The sequence below is a fragment of the Pelodiscus sinensis genome, chromosome 9, assembly GCF_052426305.1.
Source record: "Pelodiscus sinensis isolate ZL-2025 chromosome 9, ASM5242630v1, whole genome shotgun sequence".
Taxonomy (NCBI): Eukaryota; Metazoa; Chordata; order Testudines; family Trionychidae; genus Pelodiscus; species Pelodiscus sinensis.
Window position 1 is genome coordinate 62,054,672 of NC_143060.1, and position 25,657 is coordinate 62,080,328.

The window sequence follows — 25,657 nt, forward strand, 5'->3', positions numbered from 1 at the left end:
TCTGCACCATGGGTGTGAGCTGCTCCAGCAAGGCAGGGCCCACCGCACTGCGTGTGGAGGGGCTGTTCGGGTCAAGCTGGAGCGCCTCCGACTGTGATGAGCTGGGCAGTGGTTAACCAGTTAGTCCTGTAAATATGCCAGTAAGACAATGCATACTAGGTAATAGGAATGTAAATGGTTAACTGGTGAGGACTGGAGCAGTTGGCAAGGGGCCGTGCTGGGCCTGCTGTTACAGGACGGGGTTGGGCTCTCCAGCCCAGCCAGAGCTGCTCCTGTTGGAGGTGGTCTGGCCCGGGCTTGCTGCAGGTGGGAGATGTTCCAGCCCAGCTAGGGCATCCCCTGTCAGCAGTGGGCCTGGGCTGGAGCAGCTCCGGTCTGTGGCCCTCCTGTCTGCCCCCCCTCCCCCTTAATCAATTAACCAGTTAAACCTAATGTTTAACTGGTTAGCCAATTAAATGGGTTTTTACATCCCTACCTGGATGTTAAGCTGTTCTAATGCTGCTTAACTTCTGGTCAGTACATGTCACGTCTCTCAAAGTTTTAACGTAACTGATTATAGTTCAGGTTTAGAAGGTCATTGTGTACTCTAAAGTTTAGTTTTCAATGAACTGTATAATTTCCGCAAAAGCGGCGAGGAGTTCTGTGGCACCTTATAGACTAACTGAAGTGTTGGAGCGTAAGCTTTCATGGGCAAAGACCCACATGCATCTGACGAAGTGGGTCTTTGCCCACAAAAGCTTATGCTCCAAGACCCACTTCGTCAGATGCATGTGGGTCTTTGCCCATGAAAGCGAATGCTCCAACACTTCAGTTAGTCTATAAGGTGCCACAGGACTCCTCGCTGCTTTTGCAGATTCAGACTAACATGGCTACCCCTCTGATACTTGTATAATTTCTGTACTCTGGCTCATTATTTGAGACAGTAGTTTTGAAAACTCAGACATGCCTTTTTATAATTTCTTTTCCATCTTCAGCATTTGTAGAAGCTAAGCACTTGTTTACACAAATGAGCACAGAATAAATCAGTCTTAATTCCCATCTTTGTTTTGGTGCAGGTCTATGTAGCTCTCAGGTCTTTACACCAAGTTACACATAGGCCATTTTTACACTAAAGAGCAGCAAATCTGTACCAATGCAGCTGTATCACTGTAAAAACTCCCATGTGGTCCCTATGATTCAATCATCCCCAACAAGCTATGGTAGCTATGTCAGTGGAAGAGTATTAGCACTGTCGGTGTAACTTATGTCCCACAAGTGTGTGGTCTTATTTTCACATGACTGAGGAACATAAATTATACCAACAAAAGTGCTAGCATAGACATAGCCTAAGTGAAGCTAGTCTGTACTCCAGAGTTAAATCGGCCAAACTACATTGCTCAGGGCTGTGAAAATGTCATTCTTCGAGTGACACAATTAAGTTGACTGTAGCCCCAGTGTAAACACCAGGAAGCTGACAAATAAATGCCATTTGACCTAGCTACTGCCTCTGGAAGGTGTGGATGGAAGAACCCCTTCTGTCATTGTAGTGTCTACTCTAGAAATGCTATAGTGGCACAGATGCACTACTTCTAGTGTAGACATACCTAAACACCCAGTCTGAAATAATACCTAGATATGCACCATAAAGGCTTAAATTAAAACTGCAATTATTTCAGTGTAAACTTGTGTGTATTCCAGGGATGTTAAATTTTAATTAATCAGCTAATCCAGTAGTTGATGGAATTTCCATTGACTACTCAACTCAGTTAATTAAGGGGGATGCTCGCTATCCTGCTGCACCTCTTCCTTTGAAATGTACAAGAACCACAAGTGGTTCTTGTACATTTCAAAGCAGAGGCACAGTGGGGAACTTGCTATAAATGGAGAAACTGACTCCAACCTCTCTCCCTGTCCCATGCCCACTCCGCACTCAGGAAAGCCGGCTGCAGGGCCACGTGTATTTCTGAACGCTGAGAGCCTGGAGGGAGGAGAAGACAGGCTTCATCATGCTGCTCCTGTCCCCAATAGCTCCCACTGGCCGGTTTCAACCAATAGCAGCTGACTGTTTGTTTGCAGGACCAGCAGCATGTGTAGTGCCCCTGCTCCCTTAACCCCCCCCCCTCCAGGATCACAGTATTTTGTTTGGAGCAATAAACATGGCTCCTGCAGCTCCCCTGAGCATGTACAGTAGCTGGAAGGCAGGACCCTGGCTAAGGAACCTGCTGGGCTGCTGGCTGGGAACCAGGTGAGGTCTCTGTCACCTCAACCGTTACCTCCTCCCCCAACCCTCTGCCCCCCTTCTGCACCCTGCTCTAGCCCCCATATACCTTCCCAGACACTGCATCCCCTCCTCAGATCACAATCCCCTCTTAGACCTTGCACCCCAGTCTGCTGTCCCTACTCACAGCCCAGATCCCTGCACCTCCTCTTGCACTCCCGGCCAGGTCACAACCCCCTCCCAGGCTCTGCACCCTCTCCTCCTCACCCCAGTCTATTGCCCCAGGTCAGTCTCTCACTTCACCCAAACTCCCTCCCACAGAAGCAGCAAGTACTAGGTGTGATGCTGGCTGTTTTGTAGGATGAAACCTTATTTGCCAGGTCTTTGAAACATGCATCTGTCTGTTAGAAAGGATGATGCTACATGTACTCTAAGGTCTCAAAGGGGTAGCCATGTTAGTCCGTAACTAAAAAAACTTAAACAATAATGGTCCTGCAGCACCTTGGGCTAACAAATATATAAATAGTATCACGAGCTTTTGTGGGCCCAACCTTTTCTTCAGTGAAGGATAGTGTTAGTTTTCTTTTTATTTGATTTCATGTTAAATAGTCATAAGCATTGCTCCTTGTTAATTATCCCTTGTTTTAATATATTTTAGTCCACACCTGTGGACTATTTTAAAATATATTTTTATATCTACGGTTTTTGTTTGTACTAGTGGATGCACATCCACACACTACCTCAATATTGGTGTTGCACATAAAAAAATTCAACCTGCCCAAAGATAGAAAATCTTGGAATACAGGTAACCAGTTAACCGGTAAGCATTGTCTTACCAGCATGTTTACTGGGTTAACTAGCACCCAGCCCAGCTGGAACAGGCTCCTGTCTACAGTGAGGTGCAGCTGGCGTTGGCTGGGGCTGCCGAGCAGCCACCTGCCCATGGCATGACACAGTAGGCCAGTTAACTGGTTAAACGTCTAGTTTAACCAGTTAATATTTTAAACTGGTTTTTACATCCCTAGCCCCAAGTCAGTACTTAGAGAATGTGCCAAATAGCAAATGATAAACTATTTCAGGTAATGTTTTGTCATAGCAACGCTAGTAAATTCTGCAGCACTTTTTACTTGATGTTTCTGTTTTACAGATGGGGAAACCGTTTCAGAGGGAGCTGAGTATTAGTTGATGTTTATACAACAGTTGCCTTTTTGTAGCAGATATGCAGTAAAATAATGGATGAGCATTTTTCAAATGTCCTGACCCAAACAAAAGTGTAAGTGAGCCATGATGGGGGAGATCTTTACAGTTCTTTCTTTATTGGAAGGCTCTCCTTGTTACTGGAACACGAGGCTGTGTGTGAAGCAGTTATTACATTGTAGGAGTATGGTATAGGTGATCTGTGATACAGGCAGAGCTGGCTATGTTCTTTGAAATACTGATACAGCAAGAAGAGTATAATGCTATGTACATTTCAAGTGAGATAAACGTATATAAATAGCTCCTAACCTACAAAAACTGCAACGTACCACTAGGGGATGCTACAGTCCTTTAGAATCCGCTTCCTACATTAGCGTATTTAAGAGCTTTTGTTTTTTGTTTGTAGCAAAAACTTCTAAATTCTTTTGAGATTAGGATGCAATTCATGAGGAATCCATCCTTGGGGAAACAAGTCTCACTTAGGAAAGTACAAAGATCTGACTATATTAAGTGGCGAGAGTAGGTATCCTCACTTTGGTGATTCCACTAGAGATGTCAGTGACTAGTCGACTATCCGATAAGCAAATGCTCGTTGGATAGTTGAGTAGCCACTTGACTAGTTGCTCTCCCCCTCCCCTAGCTGCTTCCATCAGAGAGAGGCAGCAAGGGGGGAGGAGCAGGAGCTGGTGCTGGGGGGAACTGGCTTAAAGCCAGTTCTCTGCAGCACTGTCTCTGTGTGGGGGCTGGTAAGGCAGAGGCACAGTGGAGAAACAGCGCAAGCGGGAATTGCTTCAGTCCCCACTGGTGCTGGTTCCCACTGCTGGTGCTTTCAAACGCAGAGGTGCCACAGGGAGCACATAGTGACCGGGGACTCAAGTAGTCTTCGTTTGCCCCGTGCTTTCTGCAGCACCCCTCCCTTGCTGTCTCTGAGAGGCAGCGGGGGGGGGGGGGGGGAAGAGTGATAGGAGCTGGTGCTGGGGAGAGCCGGCTTCAACGGGTGTTCCCCCCCCCCCCCAGTACCATCTCTGGGGTGCTGCCTGCTGCCCCTATCAGAGGGGTGTGTGTGGGGGGGGGGGGGAGAAATGCTGCTGGGAAGCAGCCCCTGTCCACAGGGGTCCCAGCGGGGAGCTGGCTTCCCTGCAGGGATGTTGTCACCAAGCAGCCCCTGGCTGCCACAAACAGGGGCTGCTGGACTCAGCACGAGACGGGACTGAGCGGTTCCTGCTCATGCTGATTGCTGCGCCTCTGCATTTTAAATGTAGTAATAGCCTAGTGGCTCTTACTACATTTAAAATGTAGAGCAGCTGTGTGGGTGGCTCCAGGGTCTGCTTCTGGAACTACCTCCACTGCGGATCTGCACAGCAGCACTTCTCAATTAATTGTATAGTTGATACAAATTGTATCGACTAGACGATTAGTCAGATAATCACATTTTTACATCCTTAGGTTCCACAGTTCACACTCTTTCCTTGAGTGACAAGGAGTCCTGTGGCACCTTATAGACTAACAGATGTATTGGAGCATAAGCTTTCGTGGGCAAAGACCTACTTTGTCAGTTGCATCTGACGAAGTGGGTCTTTGCCCACGAAAGCTTATGCTCCAATACATCTGTTAGTCTATAAAGTGCCATAGGACTCCTTGTGACTTTTTTGCAGATCCAGACTAACATGGCTACCCCTTTGATACGCTTTCCTTGGTTCAGTATTGAACCAGTACTTCCAGATTGGTAATGTGGTCCTGCCCCTCTGTTATGAGAATTGGCCTGTGAATATGAATGTGCATAGCTCGAAGATGCTTTAGACAAAATACTTCATGTAACCTGTAAATTTTAATGTTACAATCTGCTGAGTCTGTATATCCTATTTTTGTGCATGTATCATTCTTGTATGTGAAGTTAGAAATATGAAGTGTGAATCTGCTTGTAGTTTTAAATGTATTAATGAGGGCTATTCGTGATGCTTCAGGTTTTTAATGATTCAATACGCAAATTAACGGCTTTTCAATGCCATCTTTGCTGCTTAAGCCTGAACTGTGATTGGTGCTAGAAAGACCTGTGACTTGCCATCTGGTACTAGGGATGTAAAAATGTAATCAGCAACTGCTAAAAATCACATTGGTTACATGGTTATATGTACTGTGGGGCTCTGCAGTATAAGGCTTATTTAAGCTTTATACTGCAGAGTCCACAGCAAAGCCTCTTTCTCGGGGAGCCAGCATATAACCTGTGGCAGAGTGGCTGGGCCCACCAGGGACAGGGGCTGCTCCAGCCCCTACTGTTTAACTGGAATTGGTAATCCTCACCTGTTAAGGGTGAAGATTACCGGTTAACTTTTTACATCCCTCCCTGGTACTAGAATCCATTTTGAACCTGATATTTTTCCATGAGAAGGGGAGATGCCAAACAGAGGTCCCATCCGGGGAGAAAGCCATGGGCTCTTTGTCTTCAGCTGGCTTTGGAAACTGCCTGGGACACCCAAAAGAACTTTGAGGAAGGCTGCAGACCCAAATCAGAGTACAAGAACAACTCTGATTTGAAGCTTATACCTGAAATAAGAACATCTGTTTAGGGTAAGAATTTGCATGTAAAATTTTAGTGGATGAGCTATGTGTTTTCTATTTATGTTAATGTAGCTAATAGTTCTGATCTGACTGTTTATTAAATCCTACTTTTTGTACTAAATAAACACTTCTGTTTATCAGGCTCACTCTAAATAATTATCTGGGGAAAAGCAAGTACTGTGCTTATCTCTTTCTCATTGATAGCTAACCTTATAAGCTTTCCCTGTGGAAAACTACAGACAGATTTATTGGGGGTTTGATCCATTTTAGGCTTCCTGGGTGCTGAGTCCTACAGCTAAGTCCTCCCAGAACTGAAGTGGGTCAGTGTCAGCATTGCTTTGCAGGGGGGCAGTAGCCTGAGTTCTGTGCCTTGTTTGGGGGAGACCAGAAATCCAGCAGAACAGTGTGGTGGGGAGCCCCCGGGAGTAAGAAGGCGGGCACCAGTGGCATGATCAGCACACTGGGGAACAATCCCAAGAGGACTTTTGTAGTCACATCTTGTCACAGTACCATTCTTCAATGGTAGATGAGTGATTTGACCAATATGAACCTTTAGAGTCTCACCAACTTGAGTGGAGTTAAGCACATAGTCATTAAGATGACTTGGCCCCCCACCTAAGCCCCAAAGCTCCCAGCGTCACCAAGCCATTGACTGGTGGCCCAGATGACCTGACCACTACAGGGGGAGGAGGGGAAAATGGACATGAGAGATAATGTAGGAGTGCTTATAGAAGGGGCATATATCAGTTATCATAATCCACATCCAACCCTCTAGTTGCATTTCTCCATAATTCTTACTTCTCAGGCAAATCTAAAGTTTCTTAGGGAGGCAGGCGCCAGCCTTCCCAAATTCAGTATCTTTACCACCATCACCACATCCCCTTGGTATTCTTTCTGCAATTCAATCGTCTTGGGTGTTGGTTTTTCCTCCTCCATGCATAAGATGAATTTCTTCTATAGATATCCCCCTACTCCAACTCCCAGCAGCCTCTGAGAGAATTGACTAATTAGAGGCAGCAGCTTGAGTTTCCTCCCCACGTGACTGTTAATGCAGTAACACCTGTATTTATTAAGGATGTTAGAGTTTAACAGATAAGCTGATGTTTATAGGTTAATGGTATTAGTTAAACCCAGCCAGCTCCCAGGGGGGCTTCGCTGCAGGTGCAGTATGAACCTAAGCTTTATACTGCAGTGCCCACAGCACATGTAACGGCTAAATACGGTAACTATGTAACCACTAGAAATGTTAAGTGATTTTTAACATTCCATGTATATTCATTCATGCACACAGTGTGTTTAGAAGTCTTTGGGAGCAAATGCTGGGAAAACTATATAAATATTAAACTGCTGGTAAACATGCATATTACAAACCTGATCACTTCTAGTTTTATTACTGTGGAATTACTTCTGTATGCTCCAGTGCTCTTTCCTAATGTGTGTTAAGTTTTTACTTGGTTGTGTATAGTGCTTTGAAGATAAACAGGACTTCAGGTGCCAAATATTAAAATATTGGTTTTGCCGCTCACTGCTTGCTTCATTTGGTAGGCTATTAAATAAGGAAAATTCATTTCTGCTATGATTTTTAGACATTGTTGCAGATCTTATTTGCTGATAGGGATGTGGCAATATGTCTCAGGAGAGGTTGGCTTTTGTGTTCACTCACTTGACTTGCCTTGAAATGGGAATTTGCTGCATTTGATTACTTGTGTTGAAAGTTACCTAATTTAACTTTTTAGATTCTACAGATGTAGTCCCATGTAACAACGTTTGGCAAAATGCCATCTTATAGCATCTGACTGCAGAACTTAGTAAAACATATCAACTGCTTCTATCTATTTATAGTGAAAAGTGCTGAATGAAACAAGAAGTACTATACTCCTGAAAACAAAACTAGCGAAGAAGCAGCTTTCTGTTCTTCAGCACTAATAGTTTGTCTCAAAGCTGTGTTAAATCAGGACAGACTCACTCCACACCACTAATGTTTATTTACATTTATACTTATTACATTTTCATAAACCTTCTGCATTGTGGTTATTTCAAAGTTAATAAAGGAGACCATAAAATTTAAAAGGACCACACTAATTGGTCTGTGCTTAAAATACAAACTTTTTAGAAAATTGAGTACAGAAACCTGTTAAGATTGTGATTGAAAACCCACACTATAGAAATCTGAGAAATTAAGCTAGTAAATCCTAAACTCATGCCTTTTGTTCACACGCTTGCCTGTAAGCTAGGGTTTATTGAAATAAGGGGATTGCCAAAGGCACTTGCCATGCCTCCATTCTCAACATTCCCCCTTTGGTATGCCCATTTGTCCAGCATTTATTATATACCTTTTTTCTTTTCTTACAGAAATAGCAAGAATCAATCTCACATGTTTTTTCTGTTGCCACAGTGAAATAGTCTGCCATGACTTTCATAGCAATGAGAGCCTTAAAAAGCTGCAATGTAAAGAGCCATTTAAAACATTTATTAGTAGAAGAAACAATTTGGGTGCTTTGGGAACAGTTAGTCTCTGTATTGCATACTTCACAGCACTTGATTTCTCCATACTGAAGATGTCTGTGTGGCAACATTCATATATTACATTTCCAATTCTTCCAACAGCCAATGAAGTGTAGCCAGCACTGCCACTCAATAGGTAGTATTATGTGAAGTGAAGCAACCTGAACCCAAATAAAGAGAGAGTGCCCAAGAATTGGTGCTGGGGGTGGCAATAGGGAAGGTTTATAAGCTAAAAATAGGGAAACAAGAAATTAAAAATTACTTAGATAAGTTAGATGTCTTCAAGTCACCTGTGTCTGATGCAATGCATGCCAGAATACTCAAGGAGATGGCTGAGGAGGTATCTGAGCCATTAGCTATCATCTTTGAAAAGTCATGGAAGGTGGGGGAGAGTCCAGAAGACTAGAAAAGGGCAAATAGTGTCACTATAAAAGAGGAAATAAGAACAACCCAGGAAATTACGGGCCAGTCAGTCATCTTAACTTCTATACCAGGAAAAAAATGGAACAAATAATTAAGGAATCAATTTGAAAACAGTGGTTCCCAACCTTTTTTTAATATTGTGGCCTGGCAAACCCCATTGCCAAACTTTTGGTGGACTGGTAACATTTAATTTGCATATTCACTATGGTAATTTATTTTAAGAGGGCACATTATTTTAGGTTGCATCTTTATGCACACAGTACATGTCATTGTAACTGATCAGAGTCTGCAGATACGGACAACACTAAACTAATTGTGTTAAAAGAATCCTTTCCTTTCTTATCTTGAGCCATTAACACCTGTGTAAACTTTGTTTGACATGTAATCATACAAATGTCATGAGCTAGGCCTTTTGTTCTGCCTACAGCCCAGAAGGAAACCAATTAGACATCCCAAACTCCCCTCTGTCGGGGGAGGGGGAGAGGGGTTCCAGCCTGCATGGGCAGAGTGGCTTCACCCTACCGGGCACCCCTAGGGAAGGCGGGAGCAGCTGCAGCATGAGAAGCCAGGATGCTGTCACCTCCCTCCAGGACTAGGGGAGACACATGGGGAAGGTGTGAAGGTCTCACATCTACACAGGGGGCCTATGTCAGCAGCCAGTGTCGCCTGGAGGTGCCTCTATGGCTTCCCTGGCAGCAGTTGGGTTCATCCTGCCCTAGCTGTGCTCTGTGCCAGGAGAGAGGAGATGGAGTAAACACTTGGTCATGGGGCAGAGCCACAGCAGCTAGTGCTTTGCAGCGCAGGCGAGGCGCTGTGAGCCGGCCGCCTCCTCTCTCCCCCTCCTCCTTCCCACTGAGGTGGGCAGAGGGGGAAAGGTGGCCAAGGGCCTGGCATCCCCATCCGCCACAGGAGAGACCAGCAAGGGATCATGAGGGGGTGCGTTTGCACCCTTCACACATACCCCTCCCATACAGGTCTGTCAAGGCATGCTGTGGCCTGGCAGCGTGTGATGGCCTGGCAGCCAGTGGTTCGTGGACTAGCACCGGTCTGGGGACCAGCAATTGGGAACCACTGATCTAGGAGACAAGGTGATAACGGGAAGCATGGATTAGTCAAGAGCAAATCCTGTCAAACCAACCTGATAGCTTTCTTTGATAGGATAACAAACCTTGTGGATGAGGGAGAATCAGTAGATGTGATATATCCAGACTTTAGTAAAGCATTTGATACGGTCTTGCATGACCCTCTCATTAACAAATATATAAGATGGGTGCATAATTGGTTGGCTAATCCTTCCCAGAGAGTAGCGATCAATGATTCATAGTCATGCCGGAAGGGCATAATAAGTTGGGTCCCTCAGGGATCACTTCTGGGTCTGGTTCTGTTCAATATGTTCATCAATGATTAGACCTCAGTTGGAGTATTGTGTCCAGTTCTGGGCACTACATTTCAAGAAAGATGTGGAGAAATAGGAGAGGGCTCAAAGAAGAGGAACAAAAATGATTAAAGATCTAAAAAACATGACCCAAAAGGGAAGACTGAAAGAACTGGGCTTTCTTAGTTTGGGAAAGAGAAGACTGTGAGGTGACGTGATAGTTTTCAAGTACCTAAAAGCATGTTACAAGGAGGAGGGAGAAAAATTGTTCTCCTTGGTCTCTGATGATAGGACAAGAAGCAATGGGCTTAAACTGAAGCAAAGGAGGCTTAGGTTGGACATGAGGAAACATTTCCTAACTGTCAGGGTGTTTAAACACTGGAATAAATTGCCTAGGTAGGTTGTGGAATTTCCATCACTGGAGATATTTAAGAGCAGGTTAGATGTCTATTAGTGATAATCTAGATTGGGGGTGGGCAATAATTTTTTTGGGAGGCTACTTCTAAAATTTTGGAAGTGGCCCCGGGCTGCTCCACAAGGGGCAGGGCCAGGATGCTTCAGGCTTCCCCACCCACATCCCCTTTATTCCCCCCTTCCCACTAAGCATCCAAGCCCCTAGCAGTGGGAAGAGACTTCCTGTGCTGCCCTACCCCAGACCAATCAGGGAGAGGGGGCGTGGGAGTGTGTGAAGCCTCCTCCCGCCCTGCCAAGAGTGCGTGGCACTTAGAAGTGCTTGCACGCTCCTTGTAGGGCAGAGGAAACTTTGTGCTCTCCTCCCACCCCCAGGCCAATCAGACTTTGGTGGGAGTGGGGGAGCATGCAAAGCCTCCTCCCGCCCTGCCAAGAGCATTGGTCTGGGGCTGGGGAAACGGCAGGGCCTCCGCAGGCCAGATCAACCAGCTTGGTGGGCCAGATTTGGCCCGCAGAGTTCCTTTTTCCCAACCCGGTCTAGATAATGCTTGGTCCTGCCACAAGTGCAGGGGGATTGGACTTGATGACCTCAAGGTTCCTCTCAGTTCTCCAATTCTATAATTATGAACACTGATTCAAACTGCTTATTTCCTCTTCTATCTGAGCTGAATGTGGCATCGCTTTCCCATGTTTAGAAGACTAATGATAGTCATAAAAGAGAGGACTATGCAGCACTTTAAAGACTAACAAGATGGTTTATTAGGTGATGAGCTTTCGTAGGCCAGACCCACTTCTTCAGATCAAATTGTGGAAGAAAATTGGCACAACCATATATACCACAGGGATACAATCAAAAAAAGTGAACACACATAAAATAGACAAATCAGATTTTAGAACAGAGGGGGGATAAGGGGAGGAGTAATCTTAGCAGTTACATGCTGTGGCTCTGCAGTATAAAGGGCTGGGAGCTGGCATGTAACCTTTACGTTCATGCTTATAGGTAACCATATAAACAGTTACTCTGTTACATCCCTAATCCCGTGTAGTACTTTACATCTGGAAGATTCAGTGACCCACAAAGGGAAAAGAGAGAAATAGGGTTCTCATGTTACAGATTGGTCAGGCAGAATTTGCCCATCTTACTGCAGGAGCTACTGATTCCAGTCCAGTGCCCTATCCATAGGACCACATTTCCTTCTCAGAGACTGTGTCTACTACATAATGTTTAGTGACACAACCATATCGCTAAAAGTCAAGTGCTGTAAATACTATTTGTCGGCACTTTTGCTGACAAACTATTACCACCCTTGTCATCATCAGGAGTGCTGACCAGCACCTGGTGACTAAGGGGTTACTTAGGTGCCCAGCAAGGTATCGGGTGGTCAGCCAATAACGATGCAGGTAGGAATTTCAAACTGGGAAAAAGTTTTCTCTCTCTCTCTCTCTCTTTTGTTTGAGATTCAGAGCAGTTTCTCCCAGCTATTGAAGGAGATGGGAGACACTTCTCTCTCCAAGAATGAACTTCTTAATGTGTAAGTAGGGAAAAGTTTAGATAGTCCGTCAGGGTTTATTGTTTTCCTTGTTTGAGGATTTGGAAATAACGCCTGAGCTTGCTAACTGTTTCTTTTTTTCCTTTTGTAACTAAGCCTTCAGCCCAGGGACTTTTCCTGAGTATCTATATCAATGGTGGCTCTTTCCATCTAGCCAATTTACTATGCTTGCAACTGTAGTTTTGTTTTGATAATAAAAGATGGTTTGTTTGTTTGTTTGTTTGTGGAGTCTGTCCCCAAGCTCCACACCGGTGCTGCTGCTTCGAAGTATCCCTTATTCTCCCCCCTTCCCTTGCTGCCTCTTTTGGTTAGAGGCAGCAACGGGTGGGGGAGAGGGGAACGACTAGCGTGACTGAGCATTTTGCTTCTTCCTAGTGACCAGGACTCAGTCCAGGTTTATATCTTTAGTTATGTGAATGTGTTCTCAGTTCATTCTTAATGTAAATTTCCTATGACTGGGATAACTTCTCAGGACTCATCAGATAATAAATAAGAATATTCCTTCACCTGTATAGACAAATACCTAAAAGTTAGGTATGGAGACCCATTGTTCAGAGTGAGATGTTAGTAGTAAAGTTGTCTAACTCTGTCTTGTCCACAGGAGACTGAAAACTTAATTGATTCTGATCAGTCTCTGAACTTTCAGAAGCACACAGTCATGCCATGAATTTGGGGAAGAGAGGGCAAGGGGGAAAGAGAAATGGCATTTTAAAAGTTGTTTTACATTAAATCTCAAGCCCAGTTTCTGAAAAAACAAGCAGGAATGTTTGGTCCTTTGAGCAATATGCCTGAGAAGGCAGCTGTTCTATTAACATTCATGCCAGCTGGAGTCTCTGTGCTCTCTGCATGATGATCTCCAGACAAGAACTGGTAGAGAAAAATCCTAACAGCTGTTGGATGCTCTCCCACTGAGTTCATGAATCTGTTAATGGGCATAACCGTTAAGTATCAATGGCTCCTCGTTCTTTGTTGTCCGTCTGTCTGCATGGTGGTGATGGGAAGGCAGTGTTATCCTAACGAATTAGCTTGGCTGCATGCAGAAGTTGAATGTTAGTGCTCATGAGACTAAAGGATTTCTGCTTTTGGCAAAGGAAGGTGCAGTGAATGCTGGTAAATATTGTACAAAGTTTCTTCCTGTGCTCTGCCAATGCACTTTATTTAGGTGGTGGTTCATTTTAGGGAAGCCCACTCACCCAGCTCTGTCAGCACCTATACCTCTTGATTTTCCTGTTTTGGCCTTTGCCTGAGCATAGATGAGAAATTTGACTAAATGAAATAGTGGATCTGTAATACAGGATAAATTTCCACTAGAAGATAAGTTCACCACCATACTCAAAAATTTTAACATTCTCTGTCAGAAGGCAGCCCCAGACTCAGGTGCTCTTTTGCAACAGATACAGGGTGCCTTAGTTCTTAGTCCGGTGATAAAAAGCATAGTCATAGATCTGACTCAGTAAGGCCATTCTTATGTTCTAGAACCCAGCAGTCCCCACTCAAGGTTTTTTGCTCTTCTCATTAGACTGTGCACTTTAATTCAGGGGCAGGGAACCTTCTGTGGGTCAGAGGCTACTGACCCACAGAAAAATCAAGTCGGAGGGCCACGTACAGATGAGAAACAAACAACAACAACAAAAAACCCAAGTCCCTCACTGACATGGCCCCGACTGACGAGGAGAAAAACATTCCCTTCATTCCTCTCGCACACCAGAATCTTGGGGGACCCAGGTTAGTAGATGTTACATATTCTAGCCCTGCAGCGAGCTGGTGGATACTCAGGAGAGAGCTTTTGGAGTCATTATGAATAGTTCTCTGAAAACATCCACTCAATGTGCTGTGGCAGTCAAAGCAAATAGAATGTTAGGAATCATTAAAAAAAGGGATAGAGAATAAGATAGAAAATATCTTATTGCCTCTAAGTAAATCCATGGTTGAATACTGCATACATATGCTTAATCTAAAAAAAAAAAAAGGCATTCGAAAAGGTTAGAGGGGGGTGGAGAACATGATTAGGGGTTTGGAACGGGTCTCATGTGAAGGGAGATTAAAAAACTGGCACTTTTCATCTTTGAAAAGAGGAAACTAAGGGGGGATATGTTAGAGAGCTATAAAATCATGACTGGTATGGAAAAATCAGTTTACTTGTTCTCATAACATAAGAACTAGGTGTCACCAAATGAAATTAATAGGTAGCAGGTTTAAAACAAACAAAAGCAAGTTTTTCTTCATGCAGCGTACAGTCAACCTGTGGAACTCCCTGTCAGCAGATGTTGTGAAGGCCAGGACTTTAACAGGGTTAAAAAAAAAAACCTAGATAAATTCATGGAGGATAGGTCCATCAATGCTATTAGCCAGGATGAGTAAGAATGGTGTCCCCAGCCTCTGTTAGTCAGAGGCTGGAAATGGACGACGAGAGGGATCACGTGAGGATTACATGTTTTGTTCACTCCCTCTGGGGCACCTGACGTTGGCCAATGTTGGAAGACAAGTTCCTGGGCTAGATGGACCTTTGGTATGACCCAGTATGACCATTCTTGTGGTGTTATGTTTAATTCTCGTAAATGGACATAGTTTGCAGAAATCTCATGGTAAAGCCATTTTTTCAATTCCCACAGTAACACTTAACATGCAGGGATTCTTTCATTCCTCTCCCCAGGAACACCACTTCTAGGTCTCTCACTCATGACTCCCACCACTGATCTCCCAGTTCCTTTCTGCCTTTGTTCCAGGGCACCTCTCTCCCAGCCACCCACATGGCAGTGGGTCTGTGGTTCAATAAAGACAGCAAATTAGCAAGAGACACTGGTTTCTGAGTCCTCCCCCCTTTTCAGCCTTCCACTGTCCGCTCAGGAAGGTCAGCAGACTAGCACCATTGATGGTCTCTTAGGCCTCAACCTTTGTCAGCATCCAGGCTCAGGCAAGTTGTCAGGCTATATCCTCTGCTTACTGCTTAGCCAATTTCTCCCTATTCTCCAGGTCAGTGTCTCTCCTGATACAGCTCTCACCTGCTTCTCTCTTCCCTCTGAGGTTAAAAGGAGTCACTAAGACCCTAATTGGGGTTCCCAATCTCACTCCCACTCCAAAGGCCAGTGTTAATGTGACACACTCCCTCCCCTAATTTAACTTGAGAGGATTGACCTGCATTTTATAGATTTGCTCAGACTGGGGCTGAAAGTTGCTTTATATGTGAAGGACAAAGCCAAGCTTGTTCATGATCCTTTCTAGTTATCTCTCTCTATTGTACCTGCCAATTAATACTTTCTAATTGTGTGACTGTTTCACTTTTGCCTTTAGAATACACATCTGTAGTACTTATTAAATGTTGTGTCACTGTATCTTCATTTCTTAGTGCTGTATTATTTTTGTTGGCATGCTAACTAAAGCAGACCATTGGCACTATAGTAACTCTTTGCTTAACAGTGTAGTTGTATTCCTGACAAATGGTACTTTAAGTGAAATGATGTTAAGCAAATCCAATTATCCTATTCATTTACTTTTAATTTTTATGGTAGTAAGGGGGCGGGTAGGTTCCAGGGATTTTTTTCCCAGCAGACATAAGGCAGTATAAATTTTTAAACAATTTAGTACTGTACATAGCAATGATGATTGTGAAGCTTGGTTGAGATGGTAGAGTCAGAGGATGGATTATTTCCCAGGGCATTTCTTACTACTAATGAAATAGCCCTTGACTGATCCCATAAAGCAGGGGTGGCCAACTCATTTAACAAAGAGAGCCGAAACAGTGGAGGAAAAAATGTGAAGAACCGCATCAGAATTGTCAAGCGCAAAAAGAAGGAAAAAGAAGGCTGCCCCTGTAAGAAACAAGCCTAGGCTTTTTGGCCATATCAGGTGCCTGTTGACGGCCACCATCTTGGGCGCCATTTTGAATCGTCGCCCCGGTGGGCATGGGGGGGAGGGGTCATGCAGAAGCGGCTTTGCAAGCCACATTTATGGGGGAGAAGAGCTGCATGCGGCTCATGAGCCATGAGTTGGCCACCCCAGCCGTAAAGGTTAACATGTTGTTAATGTATTGTCCCATTTTAGAACAGGGGTGGGCAAAAGGGCCTCCATGGGCTGGATCTGGCCTGCCAAGCACCTTGATCTGGCCTGTCGAGGCCCTGTTGCTCCCCTGCCCCCCGGCCAATCAGGGCCCAGAGACTGGGGAGCACGTGGTATTTAGAAGCACCGCGCACTCCTTGTAGGAAGGGGGCAGGGCAGGAGGAGACTTTGCATGCTTCCCCCGCTCCCAGGCTCTGATTGGCCTGGGAGTGAGAGGGAGCATGTGAAGTCTCCTCTCACCACCAGGGGCATCTAGGGGGAACTGCCAGCTATTCAGAAGAGCTGGTGGTTCTCTCTAGGAGGGAACATGGGGGCAAAGACTTCATGCATTCCCTCACCCCCAGACTAATCAGGGTCTGTGGGCAAGGAGGCACGGAAGTGTCCTGGCCTTGCCCCTTCCAGGGTGGCCTAGGGCCACTTCAGAAATGTCTGAAGTGATCCCTGGTCAAAAATTATTGCTCACCCCTGCTCTAGAGGCAGCATGGACTGAGGCAGGAGGGAGGAAACACAATAGACATGCATGGCCGTGGCTGCAAATGCTTTTCTGCAGAATCTGAATATGATGATGAACCCACACCATCCCACTGGAGTGCATCACTCTCTCCTCTGGATGGTGCATACGCAGCTGCACAGTGCTACACACCTGCATGCATGGCCCTTTAAGTACACCAGGAAATCCAGGCATAAGACTCTGTCTTTGTGATGTCCTGCTGTTGTACAGTACTGACAGAAGTCATAAGTTCTGTCTGTATCTCCCAGTGAGTGCTCAGTAACATTGGGCAAGTTGCAGCCTCTGCACCTCAGTTCTTCATTTATGAAATGCAGCTAATGAAGTCTTTGTTCTTGCAAGGGAGTACAGGCAGACCAGGAAGACGCGGAGCAAAGCCGCGGAGGGGCTTGGGCAGCCCAGGCACGCCTGGGCTGTCCCGCCGCTGGCTTCCCCCGAGGCTTTGCAAAGCTGCAGAGGGGCTGGGGCTGCAGGGCAGCCCAGGCGCGCCTGAGCTGCCCCGCAGCCCCAGCCCCTCTGCAGCTTTGCAAAGCCTCGGGGGAAACTGGCGGCGGGACCAGCAGACCAGGGAGATGGGGAGCAAAGCCTCGGAGCATGCCAGCAATGGGACAGCGCGGCGCGCCTGGACTCACCCGCTGCCCGCGTGCTCTGCGGCTTTGCTCCGTGTCTCCCAGGTCAGCAGACCAGGGAGACGGAGCAAAGCCGAGGAGGACTTGGGCGTCCCCACCCCCGTCTCCCTGGTCTGCTGGGGGGGGGAGGGTGCAGCTAGTGCCCCCCCCCCCAGCAGACCAGGCTTTTCTTGTCTACCCCTGGGGTAGAGCAGCTGGGGGCTGCCAGGTTGGTCCCGCAGCGCTGCTCCGGACCAACCCGGCAGCACCCCAGCTGCTCTGCCCCAGGAGTCCTGATTCAGCCGCTGCTGGTCAGTTTCAGCAGCGGCTGAATCAGGACGCCTGAGGCAGAGCAGCTGGGGTGCTGCTGGGTTGCTCCAGTAGCGCCGAGGAGCCGAGCTACTGGAGCAACCAAGCAGCACCCCAGCTGCTCTGCCCCAGGCGTCCCCAAGTCAGCCGCTGCAGAAACTGACCAGTGGCTGACTACAGGAAGCCCGAGGCAGAGTTGCTCTGCCCCAGGCTTCCTGGAATCAGCCGCTGATCAGTTTCAGCAGCAGCTGACTTGGGGACGCCTGGGTTTCTTAAGTTGAATCTGTATGTAAGTCAGAACTGGCGTCCAGATTCAGCCGCGGTTGAAACTGATCAGTTTCAGCAGCGGCTGACGCCAGTTCCGACTTACATACAGATTCAACTTAAGAACAAACCCTACAGTCCCTATCTTGTACGTAACCCGGGGACTGCCTGTATTGTGATGCTTACAGAGTGTTTGCGGAATTGGATAAGGTACTCTACAAAGTGCAAAATGTTAAAATTATGTTCTAAAACTGGGATTCTCAATTGGTGTTGCAAACAGATGTCAGGAAGCTTGGAACTTCCTTGTCCTTCCAGTGCTGCTAAATGAGAGTGTGAGACCTACTTGTCTAGAGCCAACGAGTGGTTGAAAAAACAGCCTATTTTCCTGAGTTACATCATTGAGGCGGGCTAGAGCTATTGGAAAAAGATAGGGTTGTTTAGACAGAGCCCTGCAATAAGGAAAATGTCATATTGAAAAGACCAAAGCTGCTTCTTGAGATCAACAAAATATAACTAGATGATTCCACTACCTCAAACAGAATTTAATGTCTTACATTTTAAGACCTGTCTTTTAAGGCTGTTAAATGGTCCAGTAATTCACACTGGAGCCAAAATAAATGTCAGTGCCCACTTAAGATGAGTATATTGGACAAAACAAATCTGTTTATGCTAGGGATGTGAATGGGTAACTGATTTTTGGTAAACATCACTCTTAACAGGTGATGCTTCCCAGGTAACAGTTAACTTTAGTGTACGAACGTTTTAGTTGTGCATCTAAACGCAATTCTGTATATCAAGGAGGAAATATTGTTCTTGTGAAAAATCTTGTGCAGTGTTCCTTTCCTCTTGGCACTCCCAAGTTCAACAGAGCCAGACTGATTTCTGCATGTACAGAACTCTGGTCCCAAAGGAGTGTGGCTCATTCTTAAAGGGATACAGTACAGCCCAGTGTAATCCAAGTAGCCAGCTGTCTTGGCAAACCTGTGTGTGGATACAACAACTGGGAATTTTACTTTATGGAGATAGGAGAAAGCAAAGGGAGGGGGAAGAAGGTAAAAATCAGATAGACAATCTTAGAAAAAGCTTAAAATAAAATGGCTTCTTAGGAAATGCTACTTTGTGTTTTAAAACAATGGGTAAAGTGTTTTCTTCTCCAGTGGAGGGCATTTAACCCTTGCACAGAGTTTACAAGTCTAACATATTTAGCATCATATCAATTTATAATTTACAAAGTTAACGTCACTTTTGCAAGAGGGATTTTATACTGGCTCTTTTCTTAAATGATGTATGTAATATAAAATTATCTAGTGTGCTGCTTTGGAGGATCACCAGCTTGTGTACATCTGCCATACAGGTTTACTCTGTGTGACCAAAGAAAGCCTTTTCCTTTTAAGAAATGGCATGGTTTTATTTTCTCTAGATATTTTGACAAATAGGGTTTGTTCTGAATTATAGCTGCCATCAAAGAGAGTTCAGAATCGGTTTACATCTCCTGTTGTCAGCAACAAGTACATTTCTTAGTTTACACAATGGGAGCTAATCTCCCATTATTTGGGTATGTCTGTCAGTAGGGTATGAATGCAGACTGTGTAGACATACCCGAGCTAGCCTTAATCTAACTATCTGGGGTCCCATAGCAGTGAAGCTGTGGCAGCATGCTCTTTAAGCCTGCTCAGAAAACTGGGCAGTTCCCCTTTGTCTAGCAAATGGTAGAAATAATGGAAGCATTAGAAAAACAGATTGCAGGCATTTTTACCCTTTTGAGGATCCAACTCTGCTCTGAGCAGGTTTAGATGACTTGGTGATTAAAAAGTCTGTGCATTGAAAGCACTTTTTACTTTTTTTATATATTGGCTCTGAGTCTCATCTACTTTAGCCCAGTGCTTTTTGTTGTTGTTGTTGTTTGTTAAAAAACAACAAAAAAAGGTGCCGGTACTCCAGGGGAAAAGTTGTTGAGCTCTGACTGGAGGTGCCTGTACTGCGTCTGGAGGTGTCACTACTGCGTACTGGGCAGTACCATCACAAAAAAAGCACTGCTTTAGCTACCCTTGACACAAATTTGGGGAGGAATCTTTTTTGTGTTGCGGGCTGCTGAGCTATATTAAAATCAGTTGGGATTATTATCCTATTAAAATCAGTTGGCACACAAGTGAGAAGAGAAACCCAAAACAAACCCTCAGTTACATGGCCCCTGACTAAGAAGGAGAAAGATGCTCCCCACATTCCTCTGGCACTCCAGTGCCTAGGGGAACCCAGGTTAGTAGATTTTGTGTGCTCTAGCCATGTGGGGGGCTGGAGAGCCAGTGTGGCCTTCCCAATGCTGGGGGGGAGCCATGAGTCTTGGGCTGGAGCCAGGCAAGCCTGGGGCTGTATCTGGTCCCCGGGCCTTAAGTTTTCCACCCCTGACATAAATTAAACATTCAGCAAAATGATACCGGACCTGCAAGTCAATATACATTACAAACACTACCGCTGGTAGACAGCTTCGTTGGTGCTAGGAAAGAGATAGGGAAAAATCCTAGCATAAACAAGGCCTGATACTTCATATTGCATTGCTTAGGACACTTTGGGTGTGTCTAGACTACATCTCTCTTCTGACAGAGGGGTGTAAATTAGGCACTTCAAAATTGTAAATGAAGCCGGGATTTGAATTTCCAGTGCTTCATTTGCATAATTTTGTCATGGCACGCTTTCAAAAAAGCGCTATTTCGAAAGTAAAACCATAGTCTAGATGCGATTCTTTAAAAAATAGAAGCCTTTTTTGAAAGATCCTGTAAACCTAAAAAAATGAGGTTTATAGGATCTTTCGAAAAAGGCTTCTGTTTTTGAAAGAACCGTGTCTAGACTGCATTTTTACTTTCGAAATAGCGCTTTTTCAAAAGAGCGCCATGCGTGATTATGCAAATGAAGCACGGGAAATTCAAATCCTGGCTTCATTTGCAATTTCGAAGTGCCTAATTTACACCCCCTGTCGAAAGAGAGATGTAGTCTAGACACACCCTTTGCTTGTAGTCTTTCTACAGAAAGCAAAGTCTTTGTTACAATGAAGTCTACAGAGGTTGATGCCACAGTCTAATTTCATTTGAAAATTAATCTTTCTTTTGCGTAGGAAAAAGGAAAAAAGAATTGTTCTATTCTGCAGCAATATTAGACCTCCCAGTGGGAGTTTCAAATCCTCCCTCTTCCTTCCTCTTTCAGAATATATGGAAAATGAGTCACGAGAAGCAGCATGCAGACATAGTAATAATGGAAGTTACCATGGGCTGTTACAAACAGCTGATGCTGCCTTGCCCAATCCTTTTTGGCATCCCAGTCACACCACCACAAACAGTGGCAGCAGGGTTACTGTTCAAACAGCTATGTGCAGAACTATGTGGGCGAAGGAATCTTTAAATAACTAGAAGTGGGTCTTATTCCCTGACTGTGTCAACACGAGTTGTTATTCCATCCTCCTGAACAGGAGAAGTCCGCCAAATGTAAATCTGAGTATTTCAGACGTAAGCAATGAAGTGAGATCATTTTCTGCTGCTCAAAGCTTTCCTAATCTACACCAGAAAGAACCTGACCTAATTGTCAGTTTTTACTGCTTCCATTTAAAATTCTGTGGGCAACAGTGAGATTGGCAAAAATCAAGTAATTTTCATTATGCTGCTGATTGAGGGAAGCTATGAGCAGCTGGAAAAGCCGGTTATGGAAGGATGGAACCTGAAACCAGATGGAGAAGAGTTGAAATAGTAATAGTAATTCATTTCCTTGAGTTAGCTAGGAGATTCGGGTGCGTGTGAGGAACAGATACTGCTGTTTATTTCTTCCAGTTTCATGAGGAGTCTAGAGTGGGGGGTCTTCAAATATCAGGCTGGATACTAAAAAAATGAAGCCTCCCAAGCAGAATCCAGGGTCAGCAACCTAGCAGGATACCTAAATGGTGCTTCCATGCAAGTAGGTGGGATGGGTGAAGTGTTTTGTCAGAGAACTTAACCTACTAGCCCTGTGGTGGCCAACCAGTTCTGAAACCACTATAGTGGCTATTGCTATTGCAAACTAACCACAGTCAACCAGCCAAATAGCCACATGTGGCTAGTGTGTGTTGGAAAGGATTTGGGTAAATTTGTCACATTGTGGCCTCATCTGCTCTTTAAGTTTTACTGATCTATATTTTTAACCACAATACACATATTGGTAATTGCCCTAGTGTAAATACAGTTATACTGATATTAAAGGTGCCTTACAACAGTGTATTTTAGGCCTCATCTGCACTACGAGATAAGGTTGAATTTATCTCAAAGGATAAATGGACACAAATCAGATATCAGGAATGATAAAGTACATAAACTTGTAGGGGAACGTTTTAACCTCCCTGGACATGCAATAATGGATTTAAAAGCAGCCATCCTTTTACAATTTTATAACCTAGTTAGAGGGAAACAGCAGAACTGGAGTTCATTTACAAGTTCAGTACTATCAACTTAACCAGTTAAGTTCTTTATTCAAGCCTAACACTACCAAGGCAATTTCCCTACCTTTGATATTCACATCTTCACATAAGATGCTGTGAATGAGACCCATTCACATTGGCTTCATTAACCCAGGTCCTACAATTCATAGGTAACTTCTTTGGATGTTATACATACCCAAAATTCTGTAATTTCCACTCCAACTCCCACTTCAAGCTCATGACCTAATAATACATTTGTTAGTCTCTGAGGCTATGTCTACACTGCAAGCTTATTTATAAATAATCTATTCTGGAAATAGCACGTTCACACTACAAATACCCATTGAAATAGCACTGAGCTATTTCGAAATACAGCGTCCACACTGATTGGAGCCTGACTCACATTTAAAGCCCCCCGGAAGCACTTTAGGCAGAGCACCAGGACAGCAGTCACTTTCTGGAGCTGCTGACACAGGCTAGCTGAGGCTTGTGCTTAAAGGGACCCCCTGAACAGTTCTGTCTCAGGCTCTTCACCTTTGCCTACCTCCTTGAGGGGCAGCAAACTCTTCCCGCTGCGTGCTCGGTTGCACTCCAGCCATGGAGCCGGACCTGCTGGAAAGCAGTTGCCAGCTCTTAGACCTCCTGGTGCTGTTACTGCATGTTGCCCACGTGCCTATGGAGGAACAGAACCCGCCACTCCCTGTGGGACACCTCCTCACCTCTCTCCACATGCTGCTCATGCAGCACAGCCCCTTCTGCCCTCCCCTACACACCGAGCACTGCTGCTTCTGGCGACTGGTGGGACCGCAGCGTCACAGAGCGGTGGGACGACCAGCAGCGGCTCCAGAACTTCCGCATGAGGAAGGACACCTTCATGGAGCTCTGCGAATGGCTTGCCCCTGCACTCCAGTGACGGGACTCCCACATGTGACCTGCCATCCCCCTCCAGAAACAGGTCACCATCACTATTTGGAAGCTTGCCATGCTGGACAGCTACTGCTCCATTGGGAACCAGTTCAGCATGGGGAGATTGAACATTGGGGTTGTGGTCATACAGGTATGGTGCTCTTGTGCTATTGTCCCAGGAGGGTGGTGAACTGCTGGAATGGGGCTCATTAGAGAAAGGAGGGGAATGGTGGAAGCTCCCTCGCTGGAAGTTTTTTCAGTCCCTCCTTCACAAAGCCCTGACGGGGGATAGAGTAAGTTTGGGGTTGGTCTGGGTGTGTGGGAAGGGGGATTGGGTTCAGGGGACTCCTGAGGGCCCTGGCAACCCTGTGATTCTCTGTCTCCTTCTACAGGTGGTGAGGGCCATCAATACCATTTTGCTGCATATGATCATCATCCTGGGCAATGTGGACTCCATTGTTGTCAGCTTTGCTGCCATGGGCTTCCCCAACTGTCGTGGCGCCATCGACGGTACCCATGTCCCTGACTACCTGGCATCAGACTAGGAGTACTTTTCCACAGTCCTGCAGGCTCTTGTGGACCACCAACGCTGGTTCACCGACATTAATGTTGGGTGGTTGGGGAAGGCACATGAAACCTGCATCTTTAGGAACTCCAGCCTGTTCCAGAAGACACATGCTGGCACTTTTTTCTCTGACTGCATCATCAGGGCTGGGGGCATGGCCATGCCGATGTACATTGTGGGGAATGCAGCCTACCCCTTGCTCCCCTGGCTAATGAAGTGCTACACTGGACACCTTGACCCCACCAAGGAATGTTTTTAGTGCCAGGTTCAGAGGGCCCACGTTGTTGTGGAGGATGCCCTTGGCGAGTGGAATGCCCCCCAGGTAGTGTCAGCCTGCTGTGTTTTGCACAACCTGTGCAAAAATAAGAGGGAGCCATTCCTGCCAGGGTAGGGGGCAGAGTCCGAGTGGTTGGCCAGAGTCTTTGAACAGCTGCTCACAGCTGCCATCAGGGATCTGTGCACATCCATGAAGTCCTGAGAGAGAGTTTCAGGCAAGGACACTGGGACACTCTCCCCTGGGCCTCCTCACAAGGGGCCTCTGTACTGCCCCTCTGTGCCTTTCCTCCTACATCCTTCCCTTCCCCCCTTTCTCACCCCTCCCCTCCATGCTGATAAAATAAACCAGACTTTTTGGTTTGGAACCAGAAACTGTTTTGTTCTGTTTTTCAAATTGGGGGTAAATGTAACAGGGGAGGAACTGGGGGAAGGAAAGAGGTGGAAGGGGGAGAAGAGGCTCAGGGATGGGGCCGGTACTGCCTGACTTGGGCTGTCCCACTGCCTCATGTGCAGGGCCCTCAGCAGCCACGGGGGATCTGGGGAGGGAAGCCAGAGGAGCAGGAGCAGGTGCAGGGGATCTTGGGAAGGAGAGAGTGTGGAGGGCAGCTGCTGGACTGCTCAGTTACGGCAACCATGCAGTTGGTGGCGGCGCTCTACGCCGTGTACATGCTCCAGGCCTCCTGGAACAGCTCCTGCCAGGTGGAGCGGCGCAGCTCCCGGTCAGCACAGCGCTCCTCAGCTCCATGTCCAACTCTGCAAGTCTAGAGACCACTGGAGGGAACGGGGGCAGGCCACATGTTCCTGCTGGAGATCTTTGTGGGGTTGGCAGCCCCAGTGGGTCTCGTAGGGTTGGGAGGCTGGTGCGGAGTTGTGGCTCACGTCCACCTGCCCCTGGTCCAGCTGTGAAGAACAAAGAGAAGGGCAGTCCTCCCAGGAGACAGGGTGCATGAAACCTAGCCCTCATCTCTGTGCCAACACTGAAAGGTCTCAGGTCAGACAAAGGCGATGTGCTTCAAGAAAGGCCATCTCAAACCTAGATAGCAGGCCCTTTCACGCACAGCCACAGATGTCCCGGGGGGAGGCTCGCTACCCCCACGTCCCAGGGACAAGTGGGCATGGAGAGGTGCTGGACAGGCCGGGAGCTTGCGGGTGGGAGGGGGTGGCGGGGTGGCTCATCTTCTCCATGCTGTGCATGCACCGGGTCTGGCAGTGGCATCTCCCTACAAAGAGAGGACTTATGTCCCTGCCTTCTGGGACGTGTGTCCCTGCCTTCACCTTCATTCTGACCTGCTCCCGGGTGTGGCTGTAGCCCCTCTGGCCCAGGCTCTCGGCCATCCAGCCAAATATGTTGGTGTTCCTGTGACTGGTGCCGAGATCCTGGAGGTTTGCCTCCTCTCCCCAGATCTCTGTGAGATCCAGGATCTCTGCACCAGATGAGGATGGTGCCCTCCGCTTTCACCCCCAGGCAGGGGCTTCAGAGGTGGCTGCTGGCTTCTTTGCATCCATGGAGGGT

General features: G+C 46.3%; 2 protein-coding genes across 2 annotated transcripts in view; one reads left to right on the forward strand and one right to left on the reverse strand.

Moving 5' to 3' along the window:
* ABL2 (ABL proto-oncogene 2, non-receptor tyrosine kinase) overlaps nucleotides 1–25,657 on the forward strand; it is a 79,338-nt gene that overhangs the window by 18,421 nt on the left and 35,260 nt on the right. The gene's annotated exons all lie outside the window — the stretch shown is intronic.
* Nucleotides 23,684–25,657, reverse strand: part of TOR3A (torsin family 3 member A) — a 51,345-nt gene continuing 49,371 nt past the window's right edge. The window contains exon 6 of the mRNA XM_075936855.2: nucleotides 23,684–25,044. Coding sequence (XP_075792970.2) covers nucleotides 24,767–25,044 — 278 coding nt within the window. The 3' untranslated portion in view covers nucleotides 23,684–24,766. The remainder of the gene's footprint in view (nucleotides 25,045–25,657) is intronic.